This window comes from Convolutriloba macropyga, chromosome 1 (genome assembly GCF_964194025.1).
Source record: "Convolutriloba macropyga chromosome 1, txConMacr16.3, whole genome shotgun sequence".
Lineage (NCBI taxonomy): Eukaryota > Metazoa > Xenacoelomorpha > Acoela > Convolutidae > Convolutriloba > Convolutriloba macropyga.
Window position 1 is genome coordinate 84,353,396 of NC_134468.1, and position 18,829 is coordinate 84,372,224.

Genomic DNA, 18,829 nt, shown 5'->3' on the forward strand with positions numbered 1-18,829 from the left:
ACCTTGAACTTAATATGCCTCGTCTGTCGCTCGAACGAAGTTAGTCGTACGTTAGTTAGTGTAGGTTGGTATGCAACATTCGTTCTAATCCATTGTTTGAATTAATAACTTAGTTACAAAAAATGAAAAAATTGGAAAACGCTAGTTATCAGTGTCATTTCTAGTTTCCCGGAATTTCAATAGCGGACACAGAAAACGAAAAAAAATCGATGGTTGTTTTTCGTTTTGTGTGTCCACTATTGAAATTCCGGGTAACTAGAAATGACACTGATAACTAGCGTTTTTCCAATTTATTGCGGAGAACGATTAGAAGAAAAAAATAATAGGAGGAAATTTTTTAAATTGTTGATCAATAGTATTAGTATAGTTTACATTTCGTCTTTTTTTCAATTTTTGCTCTAAAGAAAATGTCGGCTTTCCGTTTAAAAGGGATTATCTTTTTGGCGCATTATTATTTTTAATAAAAATAACAAACTCTCAGAATTAGATATAATTGTTTGATAGTTTACATAAAAAAGAACGCTAATCAATTTTTTATAGCTGGAATAAAATCTTCTGCAGTGGCATAGTCACTACCATAATTTCAATTCTTGAAACAAGGGAAACGTCAAATTAGTTTAAAGCTACTCGTCAGTATTCCCATGCAGTAGAGTTTGTTTTTTAAGCTATTAAAATTGAGGGCTGATGTAGGCTCTGACTTACAAGTTTTTACACACGGTTTATTATTAGAAAGTGAGAATTATCCCCGAGTGCACATTAAAGACTCTCATTGTTCTCCTAAAGTTCTATTGTCCAATTTACATTAACAACTACGCATGGTTTTGGACTTCCAAAACTGCTTCCGATTTTCCTCTAATTGAATTTAGTAAAAACAAATTGCGTTCCCTGACTGCTTAACAATACGAATAAACAAAAGTTGTTGAATGAAGTTAAAAAAAATCAAATATATTGAAAAAAAATAGTTAGAAATTGCATCTCTCTCATAACAAAAAATATTGATTTTATTGGTAACTTTATTTATTATTCCTACAAAAAGGGCCGTATGTTGAAATAAGGAGAAACATCTGCCGTTTAAATTGCCCAGCCTGTTTTGTTGAGAAAAGCCACGAACAAGAACCAGATGAAATAATTTTTACGGACAAAATGAATTGCACCGAAAGTAACAAAAACTACCAATTTTGCAGAATGCTTGGTTGAAATCATGGTGCATTCCAGTCGTTTCGTTTCATTTCCGCCATATTTTATTATTCTTGCGATCATTTTTGTTTATTCGCTTACCGATTGTGCTAAGATGTGAAATACCTCACTATAAATTTCTAATAAAAAAATGCTCATAGCTGTTTTAGTATATCTTTTGTTCTAGTAAATCTCAATTACGACGGTGCCATGATGGAACCAAATTGAATAAATTGAATGCAAATGGAACTAAAGATTAACCTCCCAGCCTCCCTAATGAGTATAATGTGCCTTTAAATATAGTTCATAATTTTAACCAATTTTTTTTAGATCTGAAGAAAACATTTTATTCTTTCATCAATATTTTTAATTGCTCTCGAAAGAAGTTTGAAGCAGTCTTGGTAACCGTAATGTCAAGCCCAGTGGAAACAAAGTGGCTGCACCAATATCTTAAAGTCTAAGCTCGACCTCTCAGTCCGCAAACGCATTATTAGTTTCTAAGTATGCTGTTCACCAATACTGTTTTGAGGAGACAAGTTCATGGTCAGACGGGCGGTTCTTAATCTTAGGTGTTTGAGCCCCTCGCAACCCCCTCTTCCACTTTCTCCCTTCACCCTTTTCCACCTTTTGTTTCCTAATTTTAGGATAATTCTTGTTTTTCTTCTACTGTAATTTTTCTTAACTTGACAAGATATATATTAGAAAGGAGGCTGTTTATCGTGCAATTTTATTCAGCAGCTTGACGTTTTTTCTCGTCCTTATTTTTTGTTGCTCATGTTTTTGCAATTTCTTGTCGCGACTTGATTCAATTTGTCAAAAATTTGCTGTTTGTAAACGAGATCGAGAAGCAACTTATACTTTTGTTTTACCTAGACTTGCTATGAAAACCCCAGTCGATACCAGATGGTTATCGTGCAAGATTCTGCCAGAATCTTGCAAAAACTGCCTATCTTGAAAGATCTGGCAGAAAAAAGGTTATCTTGCAAGATTCTTGCTAGTTCGATCCGGTCGAGCTGTCCTCTTATTGGCTCTCATTCATGCAACGCATTTCATTTTGACCAGAAATTTACTTGAGAATCAGTTGCGTGTTTTTAAAGAAAAATAATACATTTGAATAGATTTTAAATCTGGAAATATGAATTATCTGAAAAAAAGCAAATTAAAGTTTGCCTTTGAGAACTGTTAACCCAAAATAAATTACGATTAAAAACTTTTTTCCTTCAACTTAATCAAGATTCACAAAACTACACGTCTATATTACCTTTTCTGACGAAAATAATATGTGATATTATTCTTTGCATCTTAAACAGCTTCCTTTCATTTAATTCACCTCCTTACGCTTAAGTTTTTTTGCCAATGCCCAAAAATGTGATGACTCACGGCTCGCCATTTTTTTGAGCTTCGAAGGATTTTAGAAGAGATTTCGCGCCTATCTCTTGCTGTCAGAATTACTAGCATTAATCAATTCATCTTGTAGGATCTTGCGCAAAAAAGTGGATATATTAGAGGATTCTAACAGAGAAATGATTATCTTGTCAGATTCTGGTAGAAAAATTGCTATCTTGCAAGATTCTGGCAGAAAAATGGTTATCTTGCAAGTTTCTGGTAGAATGAATAGCAATCTTGCAAGTTTCTGGCAGAATGAATGGTTATCTTGCAAGATTCTGGCAGAAATCTTGCAAGATTATTCATAATCTTGCAAGATTCTGGCAGAATCTGCCAGAATCTTACAAGATAACCATTCATTCTGCCAGAAAGGCTTAGATTTCTTGTTTTTTAGCAAACTTTTCAGATATGTCATTGAATGCGTCTTTGGACTGAGAAACAAGTGAATTTTTTATAAGTTAAACAAGTTACAATGAAATGCATTGGGATTATCTGCATTTTATTATAACAGGTTTTTGTTAATTTTTGTAAGAAAACGTTTTAGAAAAAAGAGCTCATTAAATTGTCTTTTTTGTTTTTATTAGGTTGTGGCTTGATTCATATGACATAGATTGAAGTAATATATATGCTCATCTTTTTCACTAAACCTTATTGACTTCTACTGACTTTTTCAAAAAACTTTTTGAGTGAATTTTGCTCTTTTTATTATTCTCGCATTTTTTTTGTAATAAATTAAAAAAAAATGAAGGCAACTTTGAAATATATATCCAGAGAATTATTAAATGGAATCATGCATGGTCTTATCTGTGGTATCTAATATGGGCCAATCACAGATACCAAACCATATTCATAGGTACCGTGGCGTGGGTGTTCCCACCTCGACCCCAATGATGGCAGGGGATGCGACATCCACTAATAATGACTATGACTCAGTCCTCGGCAGAAATAGACACCCCCTGTCCTCTTACACACCTGGCAATCAACAGGAGTATGGACAGTCGAGTGGGGGTTTCAAGAGTGAATTCAGTGGTAAGTTATATTAATAATAATTATAACTTCTGACCAGACTCTCTCAAATTTTTGTGCGGTTTTGCGTATGTCAGAACCTTCCAATTTTGACCCTCAATTGGGTTGATCCAAGCATCAAATTTGGGCATGATCAGCGCTTTGTGAAACGAAATGCAACAAAATGTTGATAATTTTGTCGACACTAAACTTGAAAAATGTGGATGCCCTCAACCACGCAATTAAAGTCACTCCTCCTTTTTCGTGGTTTACTCTACCAAGATCTTGATGTGATAGCCGAGAAGTAAGGTGTGTGGTTCACACGCCAATAATTGAGAGTTCAATCCCCTGCCTCCGTGAAGCTGTCTGTGTGAGGATGAGCTCTTACTTAACCGTAACTGCAGGTTGACCCTAGCCTGATCAATCCCGGGCCGAGGTGTCACCGCCATTCAACGCAAAATTATGTAAGATAAGCGGTTAATGCGGAAATTTTTGTAAGATAAGCGGTGAATGCGGTGAAATTACATAAATCAGAAGGTGAATGCGATGAAAAAAAACTTTATCGACTGGTAGCGCTGAAATTACATAATTTCACCGCTGAATTTAGCGGTGAAATTACATAAATTCATCGCTTCGAAAAAATGTGTCCAAATTATGTAAGATAAGCGGTGAATGCGGTGAAATTACATAAATTCACTGCTCAACTTAGTGGTGAACTTACATAAATTCACCACTTAGAAAAAATTGTTAAAGATGTTCGAGATCAGCAAAGAATGCGGTGAAATTAATGGTGAGTGTGGTAAGAATTGTTAGATTTGCCTTCCCACTAGAACTACCCCTTAATCTTACATCTTTTTGACACTTTTTCTAAGCGGTGAATTTATGTAATTTCACGACTAGAGTAAGCGGTGATCATACAAAAATTCACCACATTTCACCGCTAAAATATGTAATTTCACCGCTAAAAATTGCGAATCTTACAAAAATTCACCGCGCATGTTTTGCAGAAAGTAGAGTGAATTCGATTTATATTCAATAAAAAAATAATTGAAGTTCGTGAGAGATGGCGCAGTGGAAGAAGAAGTGGATTACATGCAGGTGGTGAGAGGTTCGGACCCTTCTAAGGGCGGTGAAATTACATATTTTAGCGGTGAATTGTGGTGAATTTTTGTAAGATCACCGCTTAGTCTAGCGGTGAACTTACATAATTTCACCGCATTCACCGCATTTCACCGCAAAATTATGTACGAAATTTGCGGTGAAAAAACTAACTTTTCACCGCTTATCTTACATATTTTTGCATTTCTTTCTCGACCCGGGATGTAGAAGTAAATTTTGTTATACGTATTGACGCGAGTTTTATTTTACTGGGAAGTCAGTCCGTTCTGGGACCTCGAATTAATTAATAGACAAAATAGGAAAAAGTAAAAGCAAAAGTAAATAGGCATTACCGCTAATACTCGATGAGAAAGGATCATTTTCAGAAATTTTGATCTCATATCAGTCCCTGGTACCTATCTTAACTAAAGACGAAGGCCGAGGGTTCGAATCGCTCCCGGGTCTGATTTTCTTTTGCATCTATAAGGCAAAAATTTGTCTAGGTTACAGGCACTGAATTAAATTGCCCCGCCTGTCATTCCAGAGCAATTTGTTCTACGGTAGTCGGTTTATGTTTTGAGATGGGAATTTTGTAAACAAATTTTTTAGATCAAAGTGAGAAGAGAGATTTCTACCATTCGGCCAACCGACGAATTGCGATACCTGTTAGTCGCAGACAACGAAGGAACAGTAAGTTCATGTTTTTATTCACAATCGATAGTAGTTTAGGTAAGACGTCAAAAAATATATATACAAATTGTTCACATTAGCATTAGATCAGTGTGAAGATAGTTTTAAAAAGTTCAGCCCGAAAGGTAATTTGCAGCTCAATAAATGTTAAGTTCTATAGCAAACATTGATCTATATACAGTAATGTATATCCAACTCAAAGTAAAATTCATTGCTGATTACCAGGCTGATTGGGGTCACATTTTGCACTGAATTTGTTTCTAATTCAGAGACAGTTTTCTATAATTTAGAGTAATTCAGATCATTTTGTTCTGAATTTTGCTTGTATTCAGAACCTCTGAGAAGCACTGTTCTGAAATCTGTCTGATTCAGTACTGATTCAGTGACAATTTTGCTGAAAGTTTTCTGGATAGTACTAATACTCTGTAATCGTAAGTTACAGGGTTACATGTCATAAACGTTCTTGATTCATTGACGGGGGTTCTTCAAAAAATGGTAATTTTGTTTGCAGGTTTTAGCACTGCTTCCGTGGATAGTTCACATATCCGTTCGTCAATTGATGCTGCAAATCAAATGGAAAGGAGCTATGAACGACTGCCGTAAGTATGACCCTAAAAAATAAACTTTCATTTAATAAAAATTGTTGAATCGAATCCAAGATAAGATCTAGAAAAAAACAATAGGTCAGTAAAATGAGAGCACGAATAATAACCATTTCGTTTCCAACAAAATTTATTAAACATCTACAAAATTTTTAAATTTTGTCTCGAAGTGCAAAAAGTCCATTTTACATGTTTATAAGCAAAATATGAAAATATCGAGCTGTTAATGATATTCAACGTTTAAAAAACTCTTACGAAGTCAACCAGTTAATTTTAATTGCTTTCAAACTAAGTTTTTATCAATTATATTAGTCCTTTGATCTTCTTTTAATGCGATTTTTCGCTTGGCCAGTTTTTCATTTTTTTTTCGTCCTCAAAAACGGGATGAACAGTTAGCACTAGGAGGTCATTAAGATCTCGTAGATCCTTATGCATTACTGTACTCTAGGAATGCGGTTCAGGAAAACCGTTTTGAGAAGACTATTTCAATGTGTGAAGGGTGGTCCACTCCCTCAGTCAACCCAGCCCCCCCCCCCCGCCGCCATTAGTCCCCCACCTTGAAACTCCCATTGTCCACCCTTCTCCACCTGCTGATTTGAACCCGCTTCTCATCTAGCTTTCGTAACCTTACACCCCATTGCTTGACCCAGCCTTCCGCCACGCTGCCCCCAGCACACACACATACACACACACACGCGCTCACACAAACACCGGTCACCCCCTCCCTCAATGCCAATAGCATCCCTAAGCATCCCTAATCCCCAGCTTTCGAAGCAAGCCAGTCGTTTGAGAGCAATTCGCCCGACGAAAGCGCACTTTGATTTATTTCGCACCAATGTTGAAATCTGGTGACCATCTTTGTAAGTTTTCGGTGTTTGATAGCTCCTCAAAGCTGAAAAGCGTATTTGCTTTGTGCAGTTTTGTATGCGGCTTTTTCAAGTGATTTTGTGTTATATTTTTTTATTACTCAAATCCACGCTTTATTTTTAATTACTCTCAAACAAATTTTGTAGCCATTACATAGCTCTTGCTGGTCTTATGCAATTTTTCCTACTTCCGATTTTTCGTCCGATAGTTTTTCTTCGTCTGACCTTTTAGCTTTTCCTCGAGAACGGGATAAAGAGGTAGCTTTACACTCTTTATCCCTTACGCTTTACTTGTTTCGAAGTATGTACTTGTCTGAAAATTTTTGTCTCATCCTTAAAATAACTTTCCTCAGTTCATGGTTTTTTAAATTTCATTTGATCATGGAGTATCAATCTAATTGAAGGTATTTCTAGGGCAGTTTCTGAAGACACAATTTAAATTTCAATCTGATTGAGACAACTGGTTTTTGTTAGATTCAGAGGCCTTACTTTCATTGTTGCATTAAAGACTACAAGTTTGCGAAGCTATCAAAGCTTTTTCCTGAGAATCTGGAACCTGTTTGGTTAAGTTATTATAAAACAATAATTTTGTCATTGGTGAAACTGAAAAGTTGAAAAAGTACCTATACTTTTTTCATTTAAGTTTAACTATTGTCCAATTCCTATGCGGAAACGTCTGCAGGTGTAGGCTTTTTCTATGGAACATGGACACATTGCATGATAAAATTTATTATGGTTTTAAAAAAGAATTTATTTTTAATTGCTTCCAAACAAAGTTTGCAGCAATTATATTTGTTCTGTGATCTTTTTTATTCAGTTTTTTGCTTGACCCATTTTTCTACTGACCCATATGACTTTTCGTCTTCAAAAATGGGATAACAGGTAGAATCCGGAGGGCATTAAGTTCTCCTAGCGCCTTTCGGTTTAATGGGATCCAAGTATGCGATTCACCGTAACCGTTTTGAATACAAAAATTTATTGTGTGAATGGCAGTTCTGAGAGTTGACTCCCCCGTCCCCCTCTACTTCACCAATCTAATCTCACCCCCTGCACATCGTTAAAACCGTAACCAAGCACGCTCATTTGGCCTTTCCAATGTTGTTCTTATATTCTTACTCATTTTTTAAACCGATGTAGTTGTTCTCTTAATTATTAATTGCGTATTTAACTCATTTGCTTTTAAGGACTAGGTGCATAGTAATGGAGCTCAAAATAACTGTAAAATAGAACATTTCATACACTCATCCATTCAGTAGTTACATGTTGTGCTGGCTGAGCTAGAGCAAAAATTAAGATCAGCTAGAACACTAATTATGAGTATTTCCTCAAGAAGTTAGTTTGTGTGTTACATTTCTGCACTTGTTCACACTTTTAACTCCACTCGATTGAACGTATTACTCGATCGAACGCAATTATTTTAAGCGTGCGTGCCTTTTTGATGCAAAATTTCCACGACTCGGGTTGAATGCGGTGAATTTTTGCGTTTTTTAGCGGTGGAAATTTTTTTTACCGCATTCACCGGACTTCTTACAAAAAACAAACTGCCGGACAAGGGTTCGAACCTCGTTATTACTTATTATTCCACAGCTCCATCTGTCACTGAATTCAATGATATTTCCTGTGAATTTAAGATACGCGTTGAAATTAGCGCGGTGAATATTTGTAAGATTAGCGATTTTAAGGGTGACAATTTTTTTTCACGGCATTCTGCTGGTAGCGGTGAAAAATTTTCTTTCACCGCTTAGGCGGTGAAAAAAATTTTCACTGCTTAAATATTTTTTGTCACCGCATTCATCGCAGTGGGCGCAAAGCTTACATTTTTACTCAATTTAACCGCAAATCTTACATCTTTTAGCAATTTTTAGCGGTGACACCTCAACCCGGGCCCTGGTTTGCTTACCTTGTTATGAGGCCTGTTATTAACCATTACGGTTTATACAGTTTTAAAATTGATTAAATTTAAATATCAGATGGTTATATTCCAAATTTCAGTAGGGCTATTCACTGGGCAGATGGGTCTGAGAGAATGTCCGAGGAAAACGGGGACAAAGATAGCACCATCCCCAATGTACAAAATAGAGAGAGTTACAACATAAGTAGCAAGTCAGAACGGGACCGGGACCCTCCGAACAAGTCAGACAGATCAGACAGAGGATACGAGAGTGCATAAATAACTAGAAACTGGGGGAAAAGTTTACTAACGGGAGATAATTGGAGTCTGATAATAACTGAGTGATAATTGAAATATAATTATACTGGGCAAATGATGCTTTTAGCGAGTATATCTATACGTGCTTTTGTCAATGTTTTCCGCCAAATTGACGCTGTAATTTCAGACGCTGTCAGACGCTGTAATTTCGGTCTGGGAACACACGTGTGCGTAGCTCAAATTGGGTCTGGACCTCAACCTGGGTGACTATACCTGCTTTTGTCCATGTTTTCCGACATGCCATACTGTTTAACAGCAAGCCAAATTCAGAGAATTGAAGGAAAATCTAATAGTTAATTAACAGATTGCCTAAAAGTCCCTTCGCATTGCTTATTGCGGATTAAAACGTCAACTGGCAGATTAGTAATGAGCGTACATTATGGCTTTTTAGAAATTTGTCTGCGAAGCTCTACGTTGAGTGTAGCTATACTGCGGTATTCGTGGTCTCTACAACTCGAAGAGGAGTATTGGGATTCTACAGGTCTTTACGACACGAAGTGGAAAAATTGTTATTCTATAGGTTTCTACAAATCGAAGAGGAGTGTTGATTTTCTACAGGTTTTTACGACGCGAAGCGGAGTTTTGATTTTCTACAGGTTTTTACGACTCAAAGAGAAATATTGGAATTCTACAGGTTTTTACGACACGAAGCGGAGTTTTGATTTTCTACAGGTTTTTACGACTCAAAGAGAAATATTGGAATTCTACAGGTTTTTACGACACGAAGCGGAGTTTTGATTTTCTACAGGTTTTTACGACTCAAAGAGAAATATTGGAATTCTACAGGTTTTTACGACTCGAAGAGGAAAAATTGTTATTCTATAGGTTTCTACGACTCGAAGAGGAGTATTGATTTTGTACACGTTTTTACGACACGAAGAGGAGTAATGATTTTGTACAGGTTTCTACGACGTGAAGGGGAGTAATGGTATTCTACAGGTTTTTACGACCCGAAGCGGAGTTTTGATTTTCTACTGGTTTTTACGACACGAAGAGGAGTTTTGATTTTGTGCAGTTTTCTACGACTTGAAGGGGGTATTAATCTTCTGCACGTTTTTACGACCCGAAGAGGAGTTCTGATTTCCTACAGGTTTATACGACTCAAAGAGAAGTATTGAGATTCTGCAGGTTTTTACGACTCCAAGAGGAAAATTGTTATTCTATAGGTTTCCTAAGACTCGAAGAAGTGCTTTGTGTTTCTACAGGTTTTCACTACTCGAAGAGAAAATGAGATTCCAAATTTCAGTATTTGTCGTATTTCTCAATTTCTGCTATTTCTATGTGACAATAAAGCTCATTCAAGGCTTGTGCTTGAGTTATTGGGTGTATTTATTTAGATCAAATAGCAAAGAAGTTATAGCAAAAGAGTTTTAGCAAAGAATATTAATAGTTTTAGCAAAGAATATTAATAGCCGCGTAGCGATAACGGCTGTTATTTGGGACATAGTGATTTTTTTTAATTCGTCGTCTCCAGCGATGATGCTTTCAACCTGACTTCTTAGCATTGACTTTTTCAATGATTTCAGTGACTTCAATTGCTTTGCAGTTAAAATTTGTGTGCTGGACGTCATTTCTGCTTTTAAGTCAATTGCTTGACTTACCTCACACTAAAAAGTGACTTCTGAACTCAAAAAAATGATTTCTGAACTCACTTATGAAACTTTAATTTTTATAAACTTTTTCTAGTTAAAGATCAATAGTGTGCATATAAGTAGTGCCAAACTTTTATGCCCTGGTTCTTGATTATTAGTTTTGAGGTTTTGGTTTCGAATATCAATTTTGAAAAAGCTCTTAGGTATTAGTTTATTCATTATAGATCGTATGTATCATTTAATTAGTTGCGCTCAAACGAAGTTTGTAGGAATTATATTAGTCCTGTCGTTTTTTTTAATTCGATTTTTCGTCTGACGTTTTCGACTTTTCCTCCTAGAAAAATTGATAAACAGGTAGCGCAGCTGTGTTTTAGCTAAAACTGCTTTGAAGACTTATACTTATGGTGTGAAGCGCGGTTCTTAGAGTTTGAAGACACCCCCACTGTTGCCCCCCACCCAACTATTACCCCTACACCCCACAACGCCAACGCTGTTGCCCCCCCCCCCGCCACTGTTGCCCACCCCTCCCCTCCATCCACCCCCGGTACAAATCCCCCCATGGCTGCTGACGATCAACCGATCGCTAAAAACACGCAATTTTTATACTAATTTTCTCATTTTTTTTCGTGATTTCTGAAAATTTTTCTTTTTTTTGAGTTTTTTCAGCCCTAGGTGTCAAGGAACCTCCTCTTGCTCTAGGGTTTGTGCATAGTAGGTTAATAAGTTATTGCATAGTTTCTAGTGGAAGTGGAATCGTTTCAACATTTTATCACGCAGAGACCCCCAAGTCTTGATTTTTCTCTGTCAATAGAAACCTCAGAGATCGACTCTGGAGTATTCTCTTAGCAGCCTTATATTTGACATGATCCGACTCTGAATCAGGCCTGGGACCTTGCCTGATTTTTTCCTGAATGAGGCTTGTTGGGTTCTGGGGGTTCGGTACGGGCAAGCAATTCCTATGGTCGCAATGAACATTTGGACGAAGGAACCAATTTTTTTTTAAAAAAGACCAGATTGAGCTCTTTCCAAAGTTTGACATAGAGGCAAACATTTACTCTGCCTTATGTCATTCTTCTATCTTGACTTTTAAAAGAGATGCATTTGCGATCTCAAGTTAAGTACTATTTAGGGAAGCACTATTTTCACTTTGAATTTTAGCAGTGGTTCATAGTTACGTCTAATGACGTAATTTGAAGCCCCTTGCTGAGAATATCTGCCTATCATCATCAGTTTGTAACTTTTGTCTAGAAAATGCGTCGATTAAAATAGTCTCGTGATCAATAAAAAAACCAGAATTCTTAAAACAAACAGAACCGTGTGGTTCCCGACACAAATTTCAGCGTCTTATCGGGAACCAGACGGTTCTGTTTGTATTACTAGATATTATGTTTGTAGATTATTAGATTTTTTGACTACTAGATCTCAAAAAAAATTCTTGTGGAAGATTTGAAAATTTTCACATCTGTTACAATATTTTTTTGGAGATCTTATGTGCAAATAGAAATCCAATTACTAAAGCTTTTTATATAAAACAATGTGGTATATAGAGGTTATCGATTTCTGATAAGAGTTTTTGAGAGAACCGAATCGACAGCGAGGCTCTTATACATCTCATCTTTATATTGCATCGTACCTCAAACATGGAGACTCGGTAATGTGCGTTCGCACACAATATTCCGACCCCGCTCATCCACGTTTTGGTATAATTGTCTTCCAACTGAGGAACAAATAGAAAATTCCCAAATTTTCCAGTCTTTTTCGAACAGAATTTACGCAGTTACAAAAAGAACAACAGATAGAGACAACAAACAAAAATTCATGTGAGAATTGAGAGAAAACGCTGTGGAAGCCTTAAAGCCAAATTTTGCATCTCAAGACATCTTTTGCTGCACCTTCAATGAACAAATATTGTGGAATGTGACCTTGCATTATTGAGAATAGGTAAAAAAGACCAAAAGGAGAAAAAAGTGCAAAGTTAAGAAATAGTTTTTTTGTTTTTTTTTTGTAAACAATTATAGTCAAAGTCATAAAAGCCATTAACTACTAAAGAAATAAGTAAATATGTTTGTTTATTTGCCCAGAAGAAGCTCTTGAGATCTGTAATTAACCAGAATATGCTATACGTTTACCAATAGAACGTCAAATATAGACAAAATCAAAACTTGAAGCTCTCTCTTTTTTGCGGAGAACTCGTGTCGAGGCCAGTAATTTAAAACCGCAACCTTTTAGAACAACAGATTTTGTACACTTGCACATTCCTTTTGGCGCCAATATTGTCTTATTTGACCGGTTATTAACAAGACTAGGTAACAAAAAGCACAAAAAGCTAAAAAGTGTTATTTTGTTTTTGAAAACAATTGTTTTCAAAGTCATCGAAGCCATCTACTCAAATCAGAGTGTAAGTTCCATTGTTTCTCCTTAAAAAACCAATCAGACCTTTCATTCTCCGGGAAATTTCATGCGACCATAAATACGAAGTGAAAACGACAGATAAAAACAATTGTAAAAAATTCAATTCATTTCGTCGAGTAAGGGGTGTCGAAGCCGCTTAAAACATTTAATCTATATATTTAAAGACTTCGATACGTTCAATTGTGCCTAATTATGAACGTCAATATTGTGATATGGAAACTCTCAATAATAAGATACTGTGACAAAACGAGAAAAAAGCGTTAAAAATGGGGCAAAGCCGAAAACGCAGAAAAAAATTGTGAAACCCAGTAGTGTCAAAGCCAGAAAACAACAACTTAACGCTTAAAACTGCATTAAAGATTAAATTTTAGCTATTTATTGCGGTTTTAGAAATAGATAGATGACCCATTAATGGCAAAGTTCAAAAAGCTATTATTTATTAAAAATCAAAGATTTTTAAATGTAAATAACACCATAGTCTCTGGAGTACAAAAACCAAATAATTTTTTTGAAACTATTTAGGAAGCCAAATAGACTTATCAACAGTGAGTTTTGATTTCGATTGTTCTGTTAACATAAAAAAGATCGAATTTTTTAAATTAAAAAGGCCCAATAATTACCATCCGAATTATTTCCTATTTATAACAGTCCAAGATTGAACCACAAACAGGCTTGCTGTTGCTGTTCGTGCATTATGAACACTTTTTTTCAATCTAGGTATTTTGTAAGTTAAAAAATTAAAAACAATTGCCACGTTTTTCATAATCATCGGGTAGGATTAGCAAAAACGCGAAATTTTAATTCCAGAGCACTGTGAATAGAAGTGAAAGTGGTACTAGCCACTTCTGGAATGTACAAAGATTTTTTAGTTGTTTTTGGGTATGTATTTCCGACGAGTTTTTTCAAAATCGAATAGGGAAATTTTTTCGTTAAATTTTCGATGAAAAAGGCTGAATTTTGAAATATTTAGCCAAATTATAAGCCATAAAATTTAAATGAAATTAGTCAGCCATAGTTTTTATCTTTAAAAAATAAAATCAACAGCACTATTATGAAAAATTTTTACTTTTAGCAAAATTCCCGAAATTTAAGGCAAAAATTCAGGAAAAAGTGAATGAAAATAACGCAGATCGATGTAATATTCACTAAAAATTAAACCACGATAACTCGTTCAAGAAAACCAGAAGCAAAAAACGTTTCAGTTCCATTTTCGCCGTTGGACAGGTTTTTTTATTGATACCACTCACAACTCTCTGCGATTAATATATGGATCGAAGATAATTGACTTTCAAAAAAACACATTTGAGTATATAGTTCCTCCACCCTCAAGAGGCGTTAATTAATATTAAATTAGAACACAAGGATGACATAAACACGAGCATGATCAATCTATCACAAGCTTGACCAATCGTCACGCCGTCTCTGTCCCAATAACACACATATGAGCAATCTTATTTTGAAAGTCTTCAGACTAGTTCGATGACAATTTTTTTAGCGTAAGTATTGATTTTCAATTTTTCAGTGTTTACTTAACGAACTAATGTCTTCTTCAGTTTATTTTTTGGATTCAATTTTTCTTTTTTGGCAAGAGATATATTAAGTAACTTTACGATTATTATTGAGTCTTAGCTTGAGATTTAAGTGAGTTCGGTTTTTTGGTTTGTCCGCGAAGTCTTCCAAGCCTCAGAAGTCTATGTTTTTAAGTCCTCTTTTCCGACGTTGAATATTGTGATAAATTGATTTTTTAAATTTATTGGGTACTTCTATCACCGCGTTTTTTGTTAAAGAAATTTCCATAAAAACTTGCAAAAACAGCCGCTTTTGAAAAAAAATTAACTTCAAATAGACCATTTTTTGTGGCAAAATTATTGAGACCTTCTGAAAGAGGTCTGGTAACCAAAAAACTACAGCGGCAATACTTTTGACTCATTTTAGGTCTGTGGCGATAATTTTATTAGTAATTTTACTCATATTTGATGCTGGTTTCCATATTTGGTCTCAGTAAGTTCACGTTTTGGATTTCCGCTAGTTTTTCCCAATCACTTAAATTTGTCGCTCACTTGGCTTTATTCACTTTGATCGCATGTATAATTTGCGCTCCTTTCACGTTATTAGTGAAAGATTGGGTTAAAAAAAATTTCCTTTTTTTGACAAAAAATTGATTTTAGTACCAGAAGTTGTAATGTTAGCACTGTCTCTATATATCTCAAATTCTTGATGATCTGTATGTTGAATCATTTTAAAACAAAGTTGCGGATTGAACCCAAATTGAAGCGCCAAACGGAAATGACCTCTGATCAGACTGAAGTCAAACACACACTTTGTGCTTCCAGACCAAAATTACAGGGTCGGGAATTAGTTCGAGCACACAAAAGTCTGGGCAATGGTCTGATTTTGGTCTGACCAGAAATCACTTTCGTCTGGGATGGTCTGCTCAGACGTCACTTCCGTCTGGGACCTCAACCTGGGGAAGAATTGCAGACTTTTTTTGTGTCGTATTTGATCAGAACAAGTTTTTATTCGTGGTCGGAGAAGTATCAATCAGATTTGACAGGAAGATTTCCTTGCAGGTTTTCAGTTTTTGGAGTCAGAATTTAGTATATGATCCTACACGATTTTTTGGTGGTTGATACTATACTATATGCTCCGTCGGAGGATAACAGATTTAAAGTTGATTATAATCATTAAAAACATGTTATCGTTATATTTTCCTTTTTGAATTCATCGTAACTATCTAAATATAAGAGTAATTCAGCTCTTTCTTTATCGATGTTTACCTTTATATAGCAACAAATTCACACTTAAGTGTTTTTTTAAAAAGATATTGATAAAAAATGATGTCAAGAAAACGACAATGTTTGTAAAATACTTGCAACATATTTGCGTGTATTTCAGAAAATTTGACGTTTTGTCGACGTTATCAAGAGATGCAAATATTTATCACGAAAGTTTAAATGAACACTCTCTTGTAACACAATCCATAATTTTGTCCCAAAAATCAATAAATTGAATGTCTTGGCATAATGTAAGCTTCAAAACCAAACTTCGTTAGCTGGGTAAATAAAATTATGTTTATACAATCTCGTTTGAGATCCAAAATAAACAGATTAATAATGATGTTAACGGTATTAGTGGCGTCAAGAAGGCGCCAGTTGAAGACAGTGCATCATTGTAACAATATTCAAAAATGAAAGAAACCAAATCATCAGTAAACAGTAACAAAAATTACCGTCTCAACAAAATAAACAGACAAATTGGTTTTGAAATTTGCAAAAGATTACTGATATAGTATATCTATGTGAATTTAACTTTAAAATATCAAAAATGAAAATTTGTTGAGTCCCACGGTCGCAAACATTAATTATCTGAAGTTGATTTTCATAAATAAACCGCTTTTATAAACCCCTTTAATTTCAGAATTATGGTCATGAGCCGAAAGCCTTTTTAATCTTTGATGATGATGTGAAGAACGGCCTTTTATCGTCCAAAAGTCAACTGTTTTGTCAATTGGGACGATTAGGGTCTATCGTCACGTCTATACTCACCGCGATGTCAGGGATATTACCAAAATTTCCGTTTCAATGACACCTTAGGTGTTACAGAAACGACACTTTTTAACCGCTCTTAGAAATAAATTGTAAGCATGCGTGTCTTTTTAATGCAAAACTATTGGATTTTTTGCGTGAACTAAATTGATTTTCTCGATTTTCTGACTTATTCAGAAATAGTCCGTTGCTGTAAAAAGCGATTGTAAGATAATCTGTCTCAAAACCCTGATAGCCGAGTGGTAAATGCTTCTGTATTTTTAACTACTTGGTCCGAATTTTTGCACCATCAAGAGTCTATCTAGCCTACAACCTCCACTGAATTAAATTTTCCGGCTTTCGTTTGAAGGCAGTTTGTTCATCGTTGATTAATTGCTCTCGAATGAAGTTTGTAGCAATTTTATATGTCCTGTTGGTCTTTCTTATGCGATTTTTCATTTGATCGATTTTTCGAATCACCCATTTGACTTTTTGTCCTCATAAACGGGGTAAAAAGTAGCGCCCAACGGGCATTAAGTTCTCTTAATGCCTTTCAGCTCACTAGCCTCCAAGTATTCGACTCACAAACTGTTTTGGAGACCTATACGTATGGTATGAAAAACGGTTCCGAGAAGTTGACCCCGTCCCTCTCCTATATCAGCCCCTCCCCCCCCCCCCCGCCGCCCACACCTCCCCCCTCCCCCCATCCCTACCCCTGCACATTGTTTAGGTCAATATCGACCGACCCGCCCTCCACTTTTGCCCCCCTCCCACGCCCATCAACCCCCCGTGCATGCCCCAGCTGCGCGTACCTCAAGTTCCTTCTTTTAAGCTAAAGCTGGCCTCACTAAACCGTGGCTAGCTACTGACGAAGTCAGTCGGTCGTTTGAGAGCAATTCGATGGACGTTAGTGGGTTATGTTTACAAATTTGACTAAAATTAACGGTAAAATTAGGGATAATTTGCAGCTAGCAAAGAACTTAACAGCCATTTGAGTAAATTGTTTTCTTGTTTAAAACGAGACGAGGACGTAGTTTTTTCTCCCGATAAGAGAGTTAAAAAGAGTACAGGAATTGCAAGAAAACTTGGATCTTTTCCGTTTTTTCCCCAAATCAAGTACGTTATGTAAAGTTGAATGCTGAGCACATACCATTACAAAGAAAATCACTATGTACCGACAGGGCACGTGCGTGTGGCAATCAAACTTTATGCACCTAGCGGAAAACATCGAAAAACCTTTTAACTCCAAAATATGTTTCCAGTTTTTCATTGTTGAAACATTTTGATCAAGTGATTTTTTTATAGTGGACGTTTTAAATGTAGGCAGTATTTGCATGCAGTATTTGACGGAACATCAATTTAATAAAAGATCATCCTTGTCCAATATTTTGGTAGGAGAGTAATTTTTTCAGCTCATTTTAGTAGTCTTGTGCTATTTATTTTCAAACAAAATCTGGTATATTCAACTCTCAGTCAGATTTAGCGTCATTCATTTTGGCTCGAAAAAAAGTAATCAACTATAATTTCTACTTAAAACTTGACGGACTAAATTATTTTGCTCATAATATAGTTGTATATTGGCTTATCTATTATCCCTGCAGTGTGATTGGGCGGTAAGTCACAAAAAATATGGTTTCTAGGGATTTCAGTAAAGCGTCTTTAGTGTATAGGTGGACTCAGCTGCCTGGGGGTTGTCCCACTTAGTACCTCTCCGCCCCCAACTCGCGGGCAACTTCTACATTCTGCATATTAATAGAGCATACCCCCTCCCCCAGTTGAGGTTGCCGTCATCTTTTTAAACTATTATGTGTCCAAGAAGCAAAAATACTCGCTCTGCCTCGCTCTCAAGAATCAATCCCTGATCAGTACAATTTCAGCTACCAACTACTGCCTGCAATAACTTCCCCTGGAGTTCGAAAAACAATTAGCAGTAAAGAAATCAAAACCAACTAACAAAGATTTCATTCAAGAGATCATAGAGCAATATTGTTTACAAAACTGAACATTGTTTTCTTCAATGCGCTTATGAACGCAAAAGATTAAATAGGAATGCTAGTCAGGAATGCTTAAACAGGAAGGCAATTAGTCTCAATTCTCTCTAAAACTAAACCTGGATAGCAGTTATATTTGACCAGAGTTCTCAAAGCATTCAGTCATGATCCAAGAAACACCTCAAAATCGCTTTGAAGTGAAGATGAGCGATTAAACAAATTCAATAAGCTATAAATTGTCATCGGAAAAGAGCGTCCTATTGATCTAACAGTTTAAC

General features: G+C 35.8%; 2 protein-coding genes across 5 annotated transcripts in view; one reads left to right on the forward strand and one right to left on the reverse strand.

The window, feature by feature from the left end:
* Positions 1-9,073, forward strand: part of LOC142352293 (uncharacterized) — a 68,785-nt gene extending 59,712 nt beyond the window's left edge. For 3 of the 4 annotated variants that reach the window (XM_075404814.1, XM_075404833.1, XM_075404840.1), the window contains exons 9-12: positions 3,416-3,591; positions 5,275-5,355; positions 5,867-5,954; positions 8,816-9,073. In XM_075404814.1, coding sequence (XP_075260929.1) covers positions 3,416-3,591; positions 5,275-5,355; positions 5,867-5,954; positions 8,816-8,993 — 523 coding nt within the window. In that variant the 3' untranslated portion in view covers positions 8,994-9,073. The remainder of the gene's footprint in view (positions 1-3,415; positions 3,592-5,274; positions 5,356-5,866; positions 5,955-8,815) is intronic. The other variant, XM_075404823.1, reaches the window with a different exon arrangement.
* The window catches only part of LOC142343601 (citrate synthase, mitochondrial-like), a 300,476-nt gene that overhangs the window by 138,013 nt on the left and 143,634 nt on the right, over positions 1-18,829 (reverse strand). The gene's annotated exons all lie outside the window — the stretch shown is intronic.